The following is a 22,242-nucleotide window of genomic DNA, read 5'->3' as shown; positions in this document are numbered from 1 at the left end:
GTTTGACCAACATATTTCTCATCACAATCCTCGCAGCTTATTTCGTTAATTCCTGACTTTTGTCTTTCCAACGTCTTGTCTTTCGAACTGCCCAACACTTGTTGAAGTATACATGCAGTTTTGAAAGCCTCTCTTATATTCAATTTTTTTATGTTCGGACCAACTCATTGGCGTATTTGGGTTCATAAGGAAGCTGTATGAATTATGAATCTTCCTTTTTTTCGAAAAGATACTCATCCACTATATTTGATGAATACCCGTTGCTTTCATACACCTCTCTAGCAACATTTTTCTCAGTCTCTTACCTTTCTTTGCTCAAAGGAAATGTGAGCAGTCACAGGCCAATTCCCAGATCTATTAAAAATTTCGAAGACAATACCAGTTTTCAAAAAGGGGACGAGCGCCTAATTGAAAATTACAGGGCAATTACACTGGTTAGTCCCATCTCCAAAGTCATCGAAAAAGCTGCATATGATCGTATAACCTCTTGCATAAGTGTCAACATGGTTTTAGAAAAGGGCTGATGCCCCTTAGTCCTCAGCACGGCCTCACCTTGACTTGGGTGGTAATTTGATGAAAGATGAGCTACTTTTTTCAGCTTAGAGCTTACTCGTGCCTGACAAAACACCGTTCCGGGTTTGATTTTGGAGTTTTCTTTCTCCTAGACGGGTTGCAGACCAATGCTAATGACGCCCATCTCACCAAATTACGCAAGTCATAGTATGCCTCTTGTGCTTGTTGCTCACATTGCGTGATGGACCCTCTTACTCTGGGAACTTAGAGGGTGGTAGATAATAATATTTTTTTACAATGCAAATAAATATGTGTTCTTACAACCTACTACACCATTTATTGTCTTCTTTTCAGAGTCGGGAAGTAGGTATTTAAAGGTAAAAGCTTGATTTAATTTTTTTTCTAGAAATATACTTTTTTTATCGAAGCCAACCCTGGATGTGTCATCTATTCCATGGTGGGCCTACTAACTGCCTATCATAAACGAATGCGTATGAAAATTTCGTGTCCCTGCTATTTACCGCTGAGGAGATCCCTCGTACGGAGCCGATCCTGGCAGCAGCATCAGGTCACGTTTATGATTAATATGCATTGTCATCGGTTCTGGACCATCATGCAAAACTTCAGGTCAATCGGATACCGGGAAGTGGGTCAAATTGCAAGATTTGTTAACATATATATATAAGTCAAGATAAATAAAAGCTTTCAAAAATTAACTCGTATACGGATACGGATACGAGGGGATTCATAGGGGATACATAGGGAGATTCATAAGAGATCAACAGGAGACATGATTCACGAATATTATTGATAAACAAGGTCTAGACTAGTTCGTCTCATATATATTTCGAAATCAATTTTTTCCAGGAGACACAAAAGTGTATTGATTAGCAATACTTCTAAGAAGTTTATCAACTTCGAGCATGTTGATAAATATTCCGCCTAAAAGCTTGTATTTTTTCATCGTTTACTCATTATTTTTGTACTAGTTAGTCCAACGAAAACAACTGTCATTTGAATCGCGGTTGATATGAGTGTATAAATAAATAATAAACAGGCATGGTTTAGAATTCATTATGGTGCTTCACAATGCATTTTGAAGTAGATGAATATTGGAAAATTCCGAATTACAAAGAAAAATTACCTTTGAAAAATCTGGCAAATCCTATCCGCTCAATATGATGAATATAATTATTCTCTTGAATTATCGTTTGTATACATTTCGTCGAATTCCAAATTATATACAGGGTGTTCATTGAACATGTGGCAAAAAATTAAGGGACAATTCCTTGGACTATTCTGAGGATATTTTGTCTTGTGATGATTTTTGATAGGGCGCTTTGTTTCGAAGATACAGGGCGATGCAACAAAATGCTGTGAAGGCTCCGGAACTCAAGAGACAAACAGTTCAGAGATAACCCGAACTATGCTCAAAAGAATATCAGAACATTCAGCATGGAACCTATATCAACTAGTATATGTAACAAGAATTTCGGGATTGATAACATGAAAAAAAAAGCGAAAAAAACGCTTCCAAGTAGTAGAAGAAAAACGGTATAGAGGAATTTTCACAGAAAATTTCCTGCATATGCAATTGGCAATGCAACTGAAAGAATCGACTTTCAATTTTGAAACGGGCACACTTGCAGACCGGTTTCAGGCTCATTAGTCACTCATCAGTGCAAGATAGTGGCCAAAATCTACATAAAGTCTATGATATTCCATAATTGGAATATTTCATTCCTCTTCCTGAGTTGGAGCGAACAACACAATGTCACTCCATCAACTGGACTAGGTACTAACCAACTTCATATCCGAAATTTGCCCTGAATAAGGAATAAGGAAGAAAAATTTTCTTATTAGTCAGTGGGCTGAGCTTGAAGACTGGCAGTAAACAAATCTAAAGAAATGAACTTTAAATGTTCAAGCCAGTCTCGAATATACCTTCACAGTAGGTTGATTCCTATGATTTCGGCACTGACGCCTGTTGGATATAATACAATGCCTTTCGTGGTATTAGCCAGGCTAGTAGTTGTTTTCTGATAGGCGTCAGTCTATTCAACCTACTGTGTAGGTATATTTGAGACTGGCTTGAACATTTAAAGGTCATTTCTTTAGATTTGTTTACTGCCAGTCTTCAAGCATAGCTCACTGACTAATAAGAAAATATTAATATAAATATATTTAAGCGAATCCGCATCGCAGAGTAAATATTCCAAGAGACTCGTTTTCGAAACTTCAGAGGCCAGCTTATGGCAATATTCAGCTTGAATTTTTTTGAACTCTTTTCTGGAAACATTACAGAAAAATACTCACCACTGACTCAGGAGTTTTTCGCAATAAGAAGCTGCAACTTGAGCGAGAGAGAATACTAGCAGCAATGTAATTACCATGAAAATACCTCCAGCAAATCTGTAATATCTTAGATACACCGAGAAAGCCACATTTCCATTTTTCTTGGTTTCATGATAGATGTTTTTCTTATTGATTTTTGGAATCAAGAGCGGAGTCTTTTCATCGCCTTCTTCGTAAACGTCTTTCTTTGTGATTTCTTTCCCGTTAGAAATCAATTCGTCCATGGGCTTTGTTGAATCATCAGCAGGGACGCTATTTTGGAATATCGGTGGTATTTCTTTCTCAGATCTTCCATCTTTCATGAAAAGAACATTACGGCCACGTACCAACTTGATATGTTCCATATTATGAGTCACAAATAGCACGGTTTTATATTTGAGGAATTCCATGATGCAACTCTTGAAAATGTGCGTATTGACGGTAGGATCTAGATGAGTCAAACAATCGTCGATGAGATAGATGTCGCTGTCCTTGTAGACAGCCCTCGCTAAGCTAATTCTAGCCTGCTGCCCTTTGCTGAGGCTTACCCCCTTTTCTCCTACAGGTGTCTGATCTCCATCTGGAAAGTTCCCCAGATCAACTTCCAATTCGCAAACGGAAAGCACTTTGTTGTACCGTTTTATTTCGTACTCTTGGCCGAAGAGGATATTCTGTCTAATTGTCGAAGGGAAAACCCAAGGATCCTCTGCAGCATATGAGTAACTTCCAGAGACATTGATCTGTCCACTTATTATGGAGCAGTCTCCCAAAATAGTTTTCAGTAGAGACGTTTTGCCACTTCCGACACCCCCTGTTATCAAATAAAGTCCTTTTTCGACGGATAAGGACACTTTATCTAGGATTTTAGTACCATTCACCTGTACCGTTACATTGTTTAGATACACTCCAGGTTGTGCTGATAGCAAAGGTCTAGAGTGCACTTCCTCCTTACTGAGAAATGCTGATATTCTCTTGATTGCGGCGTGTACATCTGCTGACTGATGAATAAAATAGGGAACGACTGTGAGAAAGTACATTTTCACCGGAAAGAAACAGTTGTCAACGTAATACAAAGTTTCCGTGTCCATGAAATTTCCATTCCAAATATAGGTTATCAGTATAAGCAAAAATGATATTGTTGACGCTGTTCCGCTCATAATGATGACAATACATTGCAAATAGTAGATTGGAGCCAGATGTTTCAGTTCCTTTCTGTAAGACAAAGAAAAGCATGTTACTTTCTACTTAATAACTGAAGTTATGAAAGAACATTGAGGAAAATAAAGGTGATATGCGTTATGGAAATTGATTACAATCTCTTTCTGGTTGTGACGTATCGTTTGCAGGCTATTAAGCTTGTCTTATCATTATAGTAGTTATGAACAGAGAAGGTCAATAAACATCATGTAAAATGAATTATATGTATTGGTTGACGATTTTTTTGTAGAAAGTCATCTTGGGAAATTTTATTGAAAACCTTGCCCTCTGAGGTTTTGTTTTATTTCAATAGGTCTACCAAGTCTGCGTGGTATCTTTCAAAGATACTACATCGACTGAACAGTCTCGGGCCTAACACATAGATGTTGCTAGTCTAATAGCATTCAACACTTTTTCGGTTAGTACTAACCTTCAAAAGAAGGCTGTTGAAATTCCATGGTATTCTACTCATAAGTTTATGAGTTATTGTGCTAAGAGTGACCACTTTTATTATTTTCAAAACAGTGGATCGACAGCATGGCTTGCTATCCGATGATTAACTTTTAGAATTTCAACAGAAAAAAAGAAGCGGTGAACCTCAATCGAATATGGAACCCATTTTAAAGGAATTCGAGAATAACGAACAGAATGACAACAGGCAGCAAGATTGTTAATGTTCCAGGTTCAAGAACAGGTACAGGTACACGTACAAGTGCAGGTACAAGTACAGGTACAAATACAACTGATTACCCGACAAGGCATAAATACGCTTTACGAAGCCTAAAAGTTAGTCATCAGACAGCAAGCCATGATGGTTAAACCTCTGAAGAAGCTAGTCACCCGCGCCAGTGAAACGTCAGGAAGAAATTCCAAAAATCCACGGCTTTCCAAACTCGAAAAACAATGACACTGAAAATATCAGCTGCGAAAGTGTAAATCATTTTGTTATCATCAAATAATTAGTCCTCAGTTACTTTAAGCATTTAATGCACATTATAATTGTCAACTGAAGATAAAATCTCAAAAGTTATTGCAAAACTGAACCTGTTGCCAGGAAGAAATCAATTCAAGCAAGCTGATAAAATGGTGCGACAAGCGTGATGAAGAAAAGTTGCCATTACGTTTTTACAAAGTTAATTATTTTATAGGTTATGGTTGTGTTGTGTTGTATGTGTTGTGTTGTCCATTTCGACATTGAAATTGATAGTTGTGAACGATGTATGAGTACTTGTGCATGCTAAGAGGACTGACTTTCATACAGGGGTCCCACAAGGGTCAATTTCAGAGTAGAAATCGTTCACTTTTTACCTTTATGATATCGAAAATATTTTGCTAACAGCATGTAGTATTTGATTTCAATAAAAAGTAGATCAAAAAACACATTCATCAACTGTGTATTTTATCAAAAGCCACAATTTTCGAAGCATATGCAAAATTTATGGGTTGATTCACACACACCAAAAGGGGAAATGTTACAAGGCTGAAAATATGTCCATGAGATTCCTCCCTCAAAATAAAAAACAAACAATCCTGAGCGATTTCCTTCATACATCTCAACTATGAGGAATCCGCCCTGTTTCGTTTTCATTAACACACTTCATTATTTGGGTAAAAACATAAGTTTCAACAGAGTCCACATGACTCTAGAATAGAAAGAGGTGATGCTAATCATATATTGGATTGTTTCTGAATTTCACTAGTTCGAACTTCCATTGTCTACTATATAAAATGATTTGAAATCCCTGGAACAAAAGTGAAAATATATAACAATTGAATAAGTAAAAATAAAGGAATGAAAGAAGAAAATAATAAAAAGTGTAGAGATTCCAAGTCACGTTAGTGCACCTATATAGAATGATTTGAAATCCTTGGAACAAAAATAAAAATATAACAATTGAATGAATAAAAATGAATGAATGAAAAAAGGAAACTGAAGGACGAATTCTTTACACAAGATGAGGGACTGCCAATGGGATCGCCACTTTCACCAGTCATAGCGAACATAATATATATATATATATATATATATATATATATATATATATATATATATATATATATATATATGGAGTGGTTTGAAACTCTGACCATTGAAGAAGCATACAAGAAACCTCAAGTCTGGAAATACTGAACTAGACGCCTTCCTGAAACACATCAACAGCGTCAGATATTCCATCACTTTCACAATGGAGAAGGAAATCCACAACAAATTGCCAACCACCATCAATCGACAAAAAGAGGAATCATCAAGACTCTATTAGACCGTACTTTTGGGCTCTGTAATACAAAGAAAGATCTCGAGAAGGAACTAGACATCATCATAAGGAAGAGAAGCCGTCATAACCAGTGCTTGCACTTCCCTACATCCGAGGATTATCGGAGAGGATAAGAAGAATTGGTTCCAAGTAGAACATCAGAACCTGTTTTAGATCCGGTAACACTATCCGTAGCAGCCTCACGAAAACCAGGCCCCCAAACGCGGACTGCGATTCCAAGAATTGCATTTACCAAATACCCTGTGAGTGCGCATTTACGAGAACAAGAAGCACACACAGCGAGGGGAAACCAGCAAATCAGGAATAGCAGACCATGTTTGGACCCATCAACACAACATCGAGTGGTCCCAAGCTGAGATCTTGCACAGAGAGGAACATTGGTTTAGGAGAAAATTCAAGGAAGCCGCATACATGTTGTTCAACAACGTATTCAGCCAGGCCAGCGTAGAAATGCGCAACATATGGAAACCCATCATCAAACGAAAAATGGCCGACTCCCGCCAAAACGGTCATCTCTCACGGAACCAGTGAAGCGAAAAATGGAAAGCAGGGGTAATTGAACGTATTTCAACAACCTATAAATAGTCATCTCTCGGAGGAATCAGTCCAGTCATCACCCGAAGACGATTGTAGATACTAACAATCGAAACGTCGTGAACTAACGTGACTTGGAATCTCTACACTTTTTATTATTTTCTTTTTTCATTCCTTTATTTCTATTTATTCAATTGTTATATTTTTACTTTTGTTTCAGGGATTTCAAATAATTTTATATAGTAGACAATGGAAGTCCGGACTAGTGAAATTCATCATGAAACATTGTCAATCACCTTCAAACAAACGTTGGATTGTTCCTGTTGAATGCCCTCCTAAATCTCAAATTTTGAATCCAGTAGATTTTTATGTCAGCATATCCGACACATGAAGTAAATGACATGAAGTCATTCTCTCAACACAATCAGTGGTATAAAAAATCATGGAGAAAGTCGTTAACCACGATATCCTCGAATATTTGGAAGTATTCAACATCTTGAGCGATCATCTTATGGCTTTCGTAAACAAAGAACTATAGGCGTCCTTCTATTGTATGTCACCCATATCTAGAATAATGCAATAGAGATATATGGAGAATCAAGAGCTGTTGCGCTTGATATTTCTAAGACCTTTGACCGTGTGTGACATTATGGTTTGCTGGCCAAACTTCGATGCTATGACTTGTCGGGTCATTTTCGTATATGGCACTTCAGCTTCCTGAAAGAACGTTTCCTGCAAGTGGTTGTACTTTCACTATCAATGCTGGTATTCCCCAGGGATCCATATTGTCTCCAACTCAGATCAGACCATCTTTGGAGTATTGTTCTCATGTATGTAGCTCCGCCCTCAAACATTCCCTGAAGTTGCTGGATTACATCCAGAAAAGAGCCATCTGCCTGATTGGAGACGCGAACATCACGTGCAACCTTGATAGCGTGGAACATCGAAGAAGGGTTGGAGATTTGTCTCTCTTCTATAGGTACTTCCACGAGAAGTATTCAAGTGACTTGGCATATTTGATTCCACCAAGAGCGGTACATATCAGAAATTCGCGACGGACTGTGACTGCTCATCGTTTTGATGTTCAACTCAGTTCACCTCGACCTTTACTGTTCAAGAACTCTCTCATCTGGAGAACTGCATTTATGTGGAATAAACCTCCTTAGAAAGTTTTCTAAATGGGTTCAATCTCCAGCGATTCAAATCCAATGTGAATCACTACTTTCGCACAAGCACCGCTCTTAGAGCGCCTTGAAGATTTTCCTGTTGTGCTTGTGTTTTGTCTTGAAATAATTCTTTGGGAGAATAGAAATGCATTGGAGAACTTGACGTGCATATCTCAGTAAAAAAGTCAATCCATTCTCCGAATTATGAGAATTTCATTCCACAAATTGTGGGTAATTTTCTTTTCGTTCATCAAATTTCCAAAATTACAGATTACAAAGGTTTATGGTTTCTTTGTGCATTTTCCATCCATGAATCTTTTGAAAAAAATAATCGCATACACTCAATAAGCATTTTTCAAGTTTTCGACAAATTATAATGAAGTGTTCTCTTAGTGATATTTGAAGATACGTCAATGAATTAAGGATTTTCTCCACGAAAGGCAAGAAATATCCAGGTCCGTACTAAAAAAATGTTGTTCAGGTGGTCCCAAGAACATGAAAGTTTGATTTCAAGTCTGATTCTACCATTCTGAATGAAATTTACTAGATATATTGAAAGCTCCGTAACTTTTTCCTGATATATTCACTGCAGAAACAGCTTATCGAGAAATAACAACAATAGAAACAAAAATTGATAACTAATTGAACGTCTATTATACTCACTCCCTCAGAATATTGATCTTCTTCCCAAAAAATTTTTCCCAGCAATATAATTTGATTATTTTGATTGCAGATAATGTTTCCGTGGTGATTTGGATACGTTCGTCTGTAGACTTGGCAGATTTTCTTCTCATCAAACTAGACTTTCTCCCTATATAACCTGAAATTGATCACAAACACGTTATTGAACCTCAAAACAGTATTTTCTTTGAAGAGTTGAGATATCATACGAAAGTGGCCTGAAGCGTTTCCGACCTCAACATAAAAATAGCAGCATTCGTAAATCAAAGTTCGTGAATTTCGTTGTTTATCTGTTGACAGTTACTCACCGAAGTTTCAGCAATTTGCTACTAATTTAGATGATGCTCGGTAGGAGTCAAGAGCTTTCAACGCCGCTTGACTGTCCAAGATTATTTTTATTGAGTTGTGTATGAAGTTGGATTCTTCAATAGCTTAAATTATCGCTTGAAAAATAGTCGCAAAGGTTCCTATGCAGGTTGATATCTTTGTCGTCGGTCTGCGATTGAAAACACCTGCTCTAGAAGGTGTTTTTGATCCATCTGAGAACCAACAACTATCTGCTCTTAATAGTTCCTTTTCCCGGAGGATCGAGTTCTCTCTTCTCGTGAACAGTACTTTATGAGGAAGTTCGTAGTTGAGAATGGGAGGCATGAAGTCGGAGGACATTCCCAGAATGCTGTGACTTCCAGTATCAATCAGTAGTCTGTTACTCTGCATTATATTGACTTGTGCAATTGGCAATATTTACAAGTCTATACGCAGTCCATCTAGCCCCTCTCTTTAGAAAAATGTGGAGAGGAGGTAGATCTAGAAGGATTTTCATGTCGTTCGCTGATGGTGTGGTACTGATGGTACCACTGATGGCCAGACAAGCCTATCTCCGTAAGTCAGAGAGCTTCGCCTGAGCCGTTTTTTGTAAAGCCTTTGCCACCAGGCAATTGCTCCAACAGTGATCATTGGTCTGACAATCATCACATAAATCCATTGGATATGTTTGGGACCTAAACCTTAAGTTTTGCCACAAATCCTTCGACATTTCCATAGGGACAGTCTGGCTGGGGCACCATCATTTACCACAGTGAAATTTTGGGCAGGTGAATTTGAACGTGGCCGTAAGAGTTTGTGAGACGATGAACATACGTTCGGATGTCCAAAAATTTCTTGAATATTTGAATGAATATTTTCAACGCTCTGTTGGCGTAGTTTAGGCGCAATAAATGCGAGTTTTGATACCAGTCAAAAACTTGGATACACAAATATACGCCCGAGAATAATACACTTCAAAGAGTGAACTGCAAAGAAGGAACCGGCCTCCAAAAAGCAAAACCTGTTTTATCGGCTGGTAAATGATAGCAACTGCTTTTTCGGATAGTCGTGGAGTCATTTCAATTGATTATATTCTAAGAAGAAAAACCATCACAGGAGAATAGTACGCATTATTACTCGACAAGCTGAAGGCAGTGCATGTGGAAAAATGGCCACATTCGCAGAAAAAGAATCCTGTTTTACCAAGACAACGCACCGTCTCATACCTCAGTGGTTACAATGGCGAAAATTCACGAAGTACGGTTTGGCTGCTTGGCCATCCACTTCACACACTAGATCTAGCCCCAAGCGACTTCTTTTTGTTTCCTCATCTAGGAATTGCGCTCGGAGGACAGAGATTTTCGTCGAATGAAGAGGCAATCGCCTTCTTGAACAATTATTTTGCAGATAACAACGCCGGGTACTATTTGAACGGGTTACAGAGATGTAAGCAACGCTAGGAGAAGTGTGGAATTAAAAGAAGACCATGTCGAAGAATAGAAAAATATCTGAAAAAAATGTCTCGTATCTTTGTTAGGTCGGAAACTTTTCAAATCACCCTCGTACTTTGTCTAATTATTTCAAGTATTGGTGGACTTATTTTCAATCCAGAAGCCAGCTACATTCAAAATGAACTCCTCAAATATTTCATGATGTCGCTCTTATGAAGGAAAAAATACTTACATTGTAAAAGAGTCATGATGAGCAAAAAAATCACTCCCGAAAATACTGAGAATCCTATGCGACCGTAGATCAAACAACACAAAACAGCGACCTCTATGAAATGGATCCACATTTCATTGATGTAAACAACAGCCTGTTCGAAAACAAATACATCTTTACTGATGAGAGTAACGACTTTTCCCATGGCCCCTTCTGGCAATTGGTCAGATCCTACATTCAGAGTCTTTCTATATAACATGGCTGTCAGAGCTGTCCTCATCTTGATTCCCTCTTCTATAACGAATTGAGTATAGTTGGTGGTGTACAGTGCATTAGCAACGTTGATGAAAATCAGCAAAACTGCGTAAAGATACATTTCTGTCTTCGATATGCTTGACTGTCCCAATTGAAAGTAAGCGATGAATTTGCTCATTGCTCTTGGCTGGACAAGCCTGGAAAAATCAAATCAATTGAAGCATACATGTCATATATGACCAACGTCGAATATAATAGGGCCCTACTATTTTTCTACGATGACTCGATCAAATTTACTCTCAGGCGAGTATCCCGCTGTAGTTCTTTGTGACTTGAGCAGGGGTTTTGACTATGTTAATCATACCAAGCTATTAGATATTCTGGATCGTTATGGAATGAGAGGAAATTCACATTCATGGGTTTACTATTTTCTCAACAACTGAATGCAGTGTGATGCAGGTGATGTTTATTCGTCATCAAAACCAGAAATGAGGTCGGTCCACTTGGTAGTACCCCAGGGATCTATACTTGGGCTACTTATTTCTGTTATATATCAATGATATAGACAGGAAAATACCATATTCAGCAGTAACTGCTTATGCAGATGATATTAGAATTAACACGAAAATGTAAATATACTCTGGATTTAGTTTCAAACTATTTCAATAGTCACGACCTGTTTTTCAATGTAAAAAAAACTCAGTTAATCCACTTTCACAACTACCAAAATAAAACCGATGATATTCAGGTGACTGGGTGAGAAACACCCATGATGCTGTCAAATTCTTAGGCATTCAAATGGATGAGAGTCTTTTTTGGAATGAGCACTATGATCAACTAGTTTCAAAATTGAGCTCTATAACCTATCTTTTCATTGACTTGAGAAATGTTCTCAACATAAACCAACTTATGGCTGTTTATCATGGCCAGATCGAATCGAGGTTGCGCTATGGTGTATGTCTGTGGAGCAACTCTGCAGAGAGTAAAAATGTATTTATCCAACAAAAAGCTATCCTACGCTGTTTGTTCAATGTTCCTCGACAGTATTCATGCAGAAACATTTTCGTTATACACGAAATTTTAACTCTGGTTGGATTATATATTTATGAGTTGTCAGTTTATGTTTTCACTAACAGGAATGACTTCATTCTCGATAGCGATATTCATGATAAAAACACTCGGCAGAAGCAAATGATACACGTTAGACTCAAAGTGCACCAAAACGTATAGGACCTAGAAATTACAACTGTTTACCAAATGAATTGAAGTCAATCTGCAGCCTTTCGTTGTTTGAAAAAATTTAAGTCATTTCTGCTAGAAAGATGTTTTTATACTCTTTACGAGTTTTCAAATACAAAAATGTGATTTGCTACTCTGTGTATTTTCCTTGTCCATTCTTGTATATGTATGTTTTTGTTTTGTCCTTTTATGTATATAATGACTATATTCTATACATTTTTCGGTCAATTTAAGGAAATAAATAATTTGAAATGACTATTTTTATATTAAGATTGAATTATTCAGTGTGACCCATTTTTAATGGAAACACCGACATACAATTTGAAGTTGTAAACCGATTTTAATAATTTTTTTTGAAATGTCAAGTACTGAAAGGTCTCCCTTGGGACAAAATTTGCATTGTTTATTACAGTTTCAGGGCATACTACGATATTTTTTCTTAGTGGAAAATCGGGATTTTTATTAGCGACTTTTTTATTGAAAAAATCACTACGCCACTGGATTCAGAGTGCCTCTAAACAGGTGTGATCAAAATTTCATGAAAATATTTAAAAAATATTCATTATTAAAAAAGTTATGACAACTCAAAAATTCGAAAACTCACACAGCTAACAGTTACAAAAAACACCATATATCAAAAGATATAGCCATGAGAATATTTTGTTTATGATTTCAACAATAAAGTGCCGCCAGATGAAAAAAAACTAATAGCGTAAATATTTATAATGAAAGTAACGGAATTACATTCAAGTTTTCACGCAAATTAAATAAAACTAAGACCTAATATTTCAATTTAAATCTTAGTTGTGAAAGATTCAAGTGTACTATTGTCAACAATATTCACTTTACAGTTCTTCGAATTATGTTGTGTCATGGCTGCAAGATTGAGCGTAAGAGAGAAAATTGAAATTGTACGCCTTTCGGGAGATGACGTTAGAAGTGATAGAGAGGTTTGTAGAGTATTTAATGAGAGACACCCAGATCGTCCTCGTATTAGCTGCGGTACGGTAAATATAATAAATAAAATATTCAATGAAACTGGTGCAGTATCAAAAATGATGTTGGAAAGTAATCCTGTACAAATACGAAACAGGAATGACAGGAATGATCAAATCATTTTAGATTATTTCGGAAATAATCATAATGCCAGTATAAGGAATGCCACTTTAGATTTGAATATTCCACGAGAAACTATTCGGAGATGTCTCAAGGCGAAGAATATTAAACCTTTCAAGCCAAAATTTTCACACACACTTCAAGAAGGCGACGAAGCAAGACGCCTAGAATATTGTTTATGGGCCCAAGGGGAATATTTAAACAATGGAAATTTCCTAAAAAATATTTTATACAATACCGACGAAGCCACTTTCACTACAAATGGAGTAGTGTCATCACAGAATTGTCGCTATTGGGTAGCGGATAATCCTAACTGGGTAATAAACTGTAAAAGCCAGTATTCCCAAAAAATCAACGTCTGGTGTGGGATATTGAACGAATGAATTATTGGTCCTTTCAAACACAGAGTTTTGGGATGCTATTCACGAGCTGCCAATCAATGCACGATCAAATTTAATTGTTCAGTCAGATGGGTGTTCAGTTCATTATGCCAGAGCTGTGAGGCAATAGCTTAACGAACATTTTCCAAACCGATGGATAGGCCGTGGTAGTGCGTTTATAGAGTGGCCACCCAGATCTCCAGACATCACAGTTTTGGACTTTTTTCTCTGGGGACTTCTCACACAAGAGGTTTACAAAAACCGCTCAAGAGATAGAAATGAACTTTGTGCAAGAATTCGAGAGGTATGTGCAGATATTAGCCCTCAAGAACTAAGGAACGTAATCAGAAACATTCGTAAGCGCTACGACACATGTATCGAAATACGTTGTGGATTAGTAGAGGCTACTAGAATATGAGTTGAAATTAATTGTTGCACTGAATCGAAACATTTCAATAATTAGTTATTTGTTACGTTTACTAAAATTTTTTGCTTCATTGTTAGTTGAATTGTGTGAATGTAATTCCGTTATTTTCATTAAAAATATTTACGCTATTTGTTTTTTTTCCATCTGGCGGCACTTTATTGTTGAAATCATAAAAAAATGATATATTGTGACTGTTAGCTGTGTGAGTTTTCGAATTATTGAGTTGTCATAACTTTGTTAATAATGAATATTTTTCCATGAAATTTTGGTCACACCTATTTAAAGGCACTCTGAATCCAGTAGCGTAGTGATTTTTTCAATAAAAAAATCTCTAATAAAAAATCCCGATTTTCGACTAAGAAAAAATATCGTAGTATGCCCTGAAACTTTAATAAACATTTCAAATTTTGTCCCAAGGTAGACCTTTTAGTACTTGACAAAAAAAAGTATTGAAATCGATTCACAACTTCAAATTTTAGGGGGGTTTTCCCATTAAAAATGGGTCACACTGTATAAAAAACACGTTTTCTATTCAGTTTGTACTCCTTATTCTGCTGAGTTACTCTAAAGAGACAAATATTATCACCAATCAATACAGAAGAATAATCAATGAAATTTTCAGTAGTAAACCCTATTACATTTTGACTAAGTTCCATACCGATCATTTTTAACTTACATGTCTTATGTGTGTATTTGTTTCAACCATTGTTTGTTGTTTTCATTCAGTGTTTTTTATACTTCAGTTTAGTGTACCATATTTTATTTATATTTTTATATTCATAGGACATTCATATATTTCACTTTATATTTACTTACTAGCTTTGTCAACAAGATTCTTTCTTCGGACAATAAAGTCTTATTATTATAAAAAAAGAATAGATAGACAAATATCAATGATGCATCTCTCACATGATATAATGACAATATTCTGGTGTATAGAAAACCTGTTAGTGTTGATGATTTTTTTCATCTAGTTTCTGAAGTCATTCGCATTGGAATGGAAAGAGTATTTATGAGGTCTATTAAAAAAATTGATGAATTTTCAAATTTCGCGGACTATCTACGAGTACAATCGATTAACGACTTTTTTAATGTTTTATGAAAAAACGATTTTTTTTTGAGAAAAAGAAAATTGACCTCATTTTTTGAACAGAATAGTATATTTCCTGGATATTACATATGTTTCGTTGTTTTTTGAATTGAAATTGATAATTCATGAACATATAAAGTGATGAAGGTAGAAATTTCGTGGTATGTTCCGAGAAAGTAAGTTTTTGTAGTTTGTTGATATCTTGACTTTTTTTGGACGAACAAATCAGAGCTGCAGAATCAATTGCAACTCTCGTACCAATGCCATATCCAGAAAAGCTGAATCAGCTTTGTAAACTGTCTCTTCGAGGATCAGTTTCTCACATATTGTTAATAGATAACATATATCAGTGTGAAAATGTCACTTTACTTTATATCTATGAATACTTACGTCAAAGTCATTTTGACGATCAGATGCATCAGTCCAAAAAGTAAATATCTCTTGGCATAACATCTCAAGAGTGTTCTGAAGATGGAAGGATTTTTTGGATTTCTGTGATAACATGCTAATAGCTCTTCTCCCAGTTTCTTGGAGGAAAAATTCGTCAGATTTTCATATACGTCATGCTCTTCCAAGTCTTTTCTGATACTTTTTTTGAAAAATGGAAAGGTGAATCTGGAAAGATAGGAATTACATGAGAATTTATCACTGTTGGCGATGAGCAATGGAAAACTAGACGAAATACGAATAACTTCCTTTATATCATTTGTTGAAAAGAATATGTGCCTCCGTTCTTCTTATTATTGAATCGCATACTTTATTCGTACTACAACAAAGAAGTGTTTATACTCAAGTCACATAAGGTATTAGGTTTTTCGGAAAGTTTTGTCCGTTTTAATGAATCTACTTCAAACTGTATTGTTTCAATGAATAATCATTCAGTCCAATCGAAATAAATGCCAATTGATTCAGTACACATTTGCCAACGTATCACAAGTCCAATGATTCCGTTAGAAAAAAAATGTGTGCTCAGGATCCGACGAAGTCGACGAAGGCCATTTTTGCCTGGTCCTGATTGGCGAAGATTCTACCGGTAAGAAAGTTATCGAAGTGCTTGAAAAAATGGTAGTCGATTGGCGAGAGGTCTGGGGAGTATGATGGTTGAGGCAGAACTTTGACGGCCAATTCGTTCAATTTACGGACAGTGACAGTAGCTTTACAACCTGTTGCTGGTGAATTTCGTCGATGTTCTCAAAGTAGGACTCTGCTGTGATGATTTGGCCCAGTTGCAGAAAGTTATACTGAATCAGACTAGCCGCTGACCAATACAGTAACCATACTCTTTTTTTTGGTGGGTGTTCGCCTTTGGAAAGTGCATGAGTGGCTCATCGGTATCCAACTACTGTCCTAAACGTCTTCTGTTGTCGTAGAGGATCCACTACCCATCATACGTGATGTCCCATCCAGAAATATATCGTTTTGGTTACGCTGAAGCAAAGAAGGACAGACCTCGAAACGTGACAATAAATATTTAATGGTTTATGGAGCTACCAATACACATGACAATAAAACGAACGAAACTTTTGAAACAGCCTAGTAACTCCAATAGTATTTCTCTTCATGTTGTGATGGGATGTGAATGACGGATCAATTAATAATAATAATAATATGTATTTGTTGTTCCTTATTTCATATAAATACAGTAATTATTCAATTTTTAAAAATAAAAAAAACTACAAATGAGGCTAGAAACAACATGTACTGGAAGGGTATTATTAATCTTAGTTCTAGCCTTGAAGAAAAGACGAGTAAACTAGATAAAAAACAGAGAGAAAAGAAAAGAAAAAAGAAAAAAGAGAGAGGGAAGAGGGAGAGAAAACATGTTAAATGTTATTACAGAAGTATAAAATCTATGAAATCAATGACTTTATGATAGAGCAGCAATGAGATATTTTTTGTAACACCACTCAAATGAAGAAACTTCACCAACTTTATATTCTTGTGGAATATTATTATACAAACTATATATATAATAACTGTAGGATCGTCGATATAAAGTGGTTCGATGGGGCGGAGGAGAAAGTAACCCTTTAAACCTCAAATTTAAAGTATGTAAAGGCTACCAAATCATATTCTGTTATACAAATATGGTGGACATTTGTTAATTAATATTTGATGGAAGAGGGTAGCCGAGTGTAAAACACGTCTATTTTCCATAGTTAATCAATTGGTTTCCTTAGGTATATGAAATTCAGTGATATTTTTTAATACCATATATATATATATATATATATTATATATATATATATATATATATATATATATATATATATATATATTTATATATATATATATATATATATATATATATATATATATATATAATATATATATATATATATATATATATATATATATATATATATATATATATATATATATAATATATATATATATATATGGTATTAAAAAATATCACTGAATTTCATATATATATATATATATATATATATATATATATATATATATATATATATATATATATATATAAATCAAAAGAGAAAATTTGTGTACAGAAACTCAAAAAAGGGGCAAACCGCGGACACGTGTTTCTGGCTATTTGTGTTCTGTCCACAATATTCCCTTTTGATTTATATCACACACACTCAATTACATCTCTATCTCTCTCTCTCTATATATATATATATATATATATATATATATATATATATATATATATATATATATATATATATATATATATATATATATACCTAAGACATGATTTTTGAACTCTTTCTATTCTAAAAATGTCTTCTTTATCCAGGAATGAACCGTACACAATGAATGAACCGTACACAACATCACAGTATGCAAAATGACTCAACACAAGCGCATCTGTTAATTTTATTTTCAAACTCATTGATAATAAATGACGATGAGGATAAAGCATTTTCAAACTCACACATTTTGTGACATGTTTTGTAAACCTTAAATTCACGTCCATTTCGATACTCAAATTTTTTGCCACGTTCTTGGGGCATATTACTGTATCACCAATAACAATATTAATATATCTTTCCACTAAGCTACGATTAGTAGCAAAAACAAGCAGATTAGTTTTCTTTCAATTGATCTTGAGGTTATGAGCTTCAGATGCTGAAATAAGACGAGCTAGATCTTCATTCAATTTTCGATTTGCAGTAGCAACGTCATAAGGTTAGATGATAGATACAGTTGTGTGTCATCCGCATACATATGTGAATTACAATGTCTTGAAACAGAAACTAGATCACAAGTGTATTCGCAAAATGAAAAGTGTCCAAGTATAGATCCCTGAGGCACTCCAAATTTAATAAATTCACTGCTTGACATTCTCTTCGAAGTTTCTACAAACTGTGAATGATCTTCAAAACAGCTCTTAATTAAATTTGTAGCAGGTTCAGAGAACCCGATAAAGTTCAAAATAGCAAATATAACTAATGGTATCAAAAGACTTGGAGAAGTCTATGAGTATTAAAGCAGTCGTGTTACCTTTGTCAGCGGCTTCGAAAATATCATATTTATTATCAAGAAAGCAGTTGTACAACTGTGTTCTTTACGAAATCCTGACTGATTGATTGGTAAAATATTAAAGGAATTTGAATAGCATTTGATTTGAAAACTCATTATTTTTTCCAATAGTTTTGAACGAATAGGTAGCAAGCTTATAGGGCGCAGATCGTTGAGAGTATTTGGATTAGATAATTCAGAAAGGGCCACTATTTCAGAAATCTTCCACATTTCAGGAAATATATTATTTTGCAAACATGAATTTATTATATTAGCCGCGAGTGGCGATGTGTTTGTTCCTAATGAAAATTGCCCGTCTTAGGTGCAAAACGTAATAGTTAATCCAAGATTTTGATAGGTATGAATGCCCAATTTTATAATCAAAAGATGAAACATATACAAACATAACTACTTATATAAAAATATACAACACGGACATGAATAGCCCCCCTATCCTAATTTTTGAACAGGAACAAGTATTTCCCAAAATGCTATCGATAATTTTTTCAAGTAGATAACCTTCTTCAAAATATTAGGGGAAAATTTTTGCAAACATGAAGTGCACCCCTCCTGACTATGGAATAAGATATCAAGTTTGGAGAGTTTTTACGTGAAAAGATCATTTTCAGTACTTGGTGATTGGAAAAACAATATTATTGCAGCATTTGTCCCCGAGAGAGCGATATGAACTTTTTTTCGAGCGGCGTCCTCTGATAACTCGTTTCATAACTATTTCAGTTCCCAAACTATTTAACTTGGATCTACGCCGCGGTAGCCTGAATTGGTTTCACACATAATCTGGACTTGCATCCAATTTCGAAATTTCCAAAATAAATCAACCCATTATTATGTAGTTTCAATTGTTTGGAGTTTTCAAATTTTTTGAAATTCATGCGCAAATGAGTGTCAGTCCTAATTTGCATTCCATTTTCCTATCAAGTAACGCATACCTACTAATCACATTCCAATTTCTTCTTCCAACGGTGGTAATTGATTTGAGACATTATCAGTGCTCGTCTAAAATTAATTACCACCGTTGGAAGAGGTCAACTCTGATGCAAGATGCCACAAAACAATTCAAAGAAATAAGAAGAGAAACTTTGCCAAGATTGAAAGAACATGCTTGAAGATCCGCCAAAAAATGGAAAATTCCCACAACAGAAAGTGGGGAACGTTGTTGAGGAAACAATGCTCAAATGCAGACCGAAAACAGGACAACTACGAAGCCGCCAACGTCATCAACATGAGTTCCCATCCGCTCACGGAATTCTTGTTGAGGAAAGGTTGAAATTTCGCCATTGCGCCAACATCTGTGTACACTTAGGAGATAATCACTGCATTGGAATCCACCAGTTTTCTTATTGATCAGACCAAGGCAAAATAATTTATATGGAAAATCAGAGAACAGCTGGATCAAAAACCAGGTTCAACATCTAATATCATCGATGAAGAACGAAGAGCTCTGAACGGCCTGCGTAGAGATAACATCATCAAGATCCTTCCAGTACATAAGGAAAACGCTGCTGTTGTGATTATTATATTACATATTGTATATTAATATCTCAACTAGACAGAGCAGACAAAACAACTAAGTATTAAAGAAAATTCAACTGTCTATTCCATAAGGACTATCAATAAGTAGCTACACCTCAAATGTATAAAAATGATGTCTCCCGCAAATTTTGAGCCAGCAGCAAGTTAGGGTACTGTATTATGGGGATTAGCAGGGAGAATAATTTTCAAAAAAGGTGATTATAATATAATAATAATCCAAATCACTGTTGAAGAAGCTAGTGTGTTAGCAAAACGTGTCATGATATGTTTTACAAATAAAGTTTGTGGACATCAAATCGTGAGGTTTAGTTTATGAGATTATAATGATATTGAAGATACAGAGAATCACGTTGAGTAGTATTTATCAAATAATATAATGACCACTATTGTAACATATGTTCACGAATGTTTGAGGTTTTTTCTCCAACTTTGAAGACACAGTTATTGGAAAACATATGCAGTGCAATTATAACAGAATAACCAGAGATATCAATTACCCAATTCAAAGACTCCACAACAATATTTCCACGAAACTATTCAACAAACTATATGACGTACTGAAATCAATTAGTAGTCTTAATAAGTTTGAAGAAGAAATGAAAAGCTTGCTCGTGAATATTGAACTCTTCAACATTGAGGAATACCCAGAATATAATTTTTGATTGTAAATATGTACATATAAGTATTTGTGAAGTCATTACTTATATGCTTCCTGTATGATTATTTTATATTGTGTCATTAATGTGTTCTGGAATAAGAATAATCATGAGGAATCACACGTTAAAAGGTAAGAACTCATTAGTCCTTCGCTCGCAAAAGTTTCGACTTTTGAGATATCTTGTTCATAGGGAGGGGATAGCTATTGACGGTAAAACAGATTCTTACAGGAAAAATATTCTGGAAGCTTTCGGACTTATTTACTTCACTCAGCTTTCCTCAGTAGGAAAGTGTATTATAGTAGTCTAATTGTGACTGGCGTTCATACATGTTTCCAAACATTCTCTGATATCCACACTTTGCTACATCATACTGACGAAGGCGCGTTTATTCGAAACACATGTATATGCTTTGATTTTGAGCTGACTGTAACAGATAAAACTACTACTACTATTCCACTGAAGGCATGCTGTTCAAATGACTCACAACACCAATAATGTAACGGGCCATTCCTTGTTGACTCTCCAATTATGAAAACAACCCAAAATTTCAACTTACGCAAACGTTATGATTGACAGAATTGACGCATTCTGTCTGGGATTTCGTGGTCTTTCTTGAATACCACTCGCATCCATGTTTCGAAAGTAACTAACAAAAATGAACCTACGTCTGAGTTTATCACACGAATGATAAGGCTTTTTGGTAATACTTATTTTCGAAAAATATACGTCTAATTATTATTTTTATCAATACCGTTCAATAATGAAGCAGCATATCGACAAAGAATGTGAAGCAGCAAATAATTTCGAAAGGCCATCTCCTACAACCAGGACCGGATCTTTGAGACAAAGGGCCATGTCAAAAAGATATTTGGGAAGTTTGTGGGAAGGACAAATAACATCAAGGTTTGAGACTTCAGAACCAGAAGTAATACATACTGGAAATTCAAGAAAATCTCTGATGTCACTATATTTGGGTCATGAAAAATGTCAGATTTGAATTATGGAAAAACTATGCTGTTTTTCTATCACGGAACTCAGCGTTCTCATCTGAAATCTTGTGATTGTGATATATTTTTCAAATAAAGTTTGTGGAGATCAAATCATCAGGTGTAGTTTTTGAAAAATTCACTTTTTTCTAACGTTTTCAAATACTCAAAATTTATGACTCCTCAAAAAAGGACGACTTTTCTTCAATTGATGATTAAGAATGTGATAAAAAAACACTTCAACGTGGGACTTTTACTTGACAATAACATCTTCTGTATTATAACACCTGGAGATACTATCAGTATCATGACACCTGGAGATACTATCAGAATTTGACGCCTGAAGATGTTATTGTATAGCAAAACACAGCTGAT

General features: G+C 35.3%; 1 protein-coding gene across 1 annotated transcript in view; it reads right to left on the bottom strand.

Annotated features, from left to right (window-relative positions):
• LOC111503433 (probable multidrug resistance-associated protein lethal(2)03659) overlaps positions 1–21,568 on the bottom strand; it is a 39,080-nt gene extending 17,512 nt beyond the window's left edge. The window contains exons 1-5 of the mRNA XM_023157722.2: positions 21,438–21,568; positions 15,567–15,791; positions 10,691–11,121; positions 8,684–8,840; positions 2,830–4,059 (exon numbers count right to left, since the gene is read on the bottom strand). Of these exons, the coding sequence (XP_023013490.2) occupies positions 2,830–4,059; positions 8,684–8,840; positions 10,691–11,121; positions 15,567–15,791; positions 21,438–21,514 (2,120 nt within the window). The 5' untranslated portion in view covers positions 21,515–21,568. The remainder of the gene's footprint in view (positions 1–2,829; positions 4,060–8,683; positions 8,841–10,690; positions 11,122–15,566; positions 15,792–21,437) is intronic.
• Between the last annotated feature and the right edge of the window lie 674 nt (positions 21,569–22,242).

Source organism: Leptinotarsa decemlineata, unplaced genomic scaffold (assembly GCF_025532065.1).
Source record: "Leptinotarsa decemlineata unplaced genomic scaffold, Ldec_3_MD MMD2_tig00026328_RagTag_RagTag, whole genome shotgun sequence".
NCBI lineage: Eukaryota > Metazoa > Arthropoda > Insecta > Coleoptera > Chrysomelidae > Leptinotarsa > Leptinotarsa decemlineata.
This window is presented reverse-complemented; position numbering and strand designations above follow the sequence as displayed.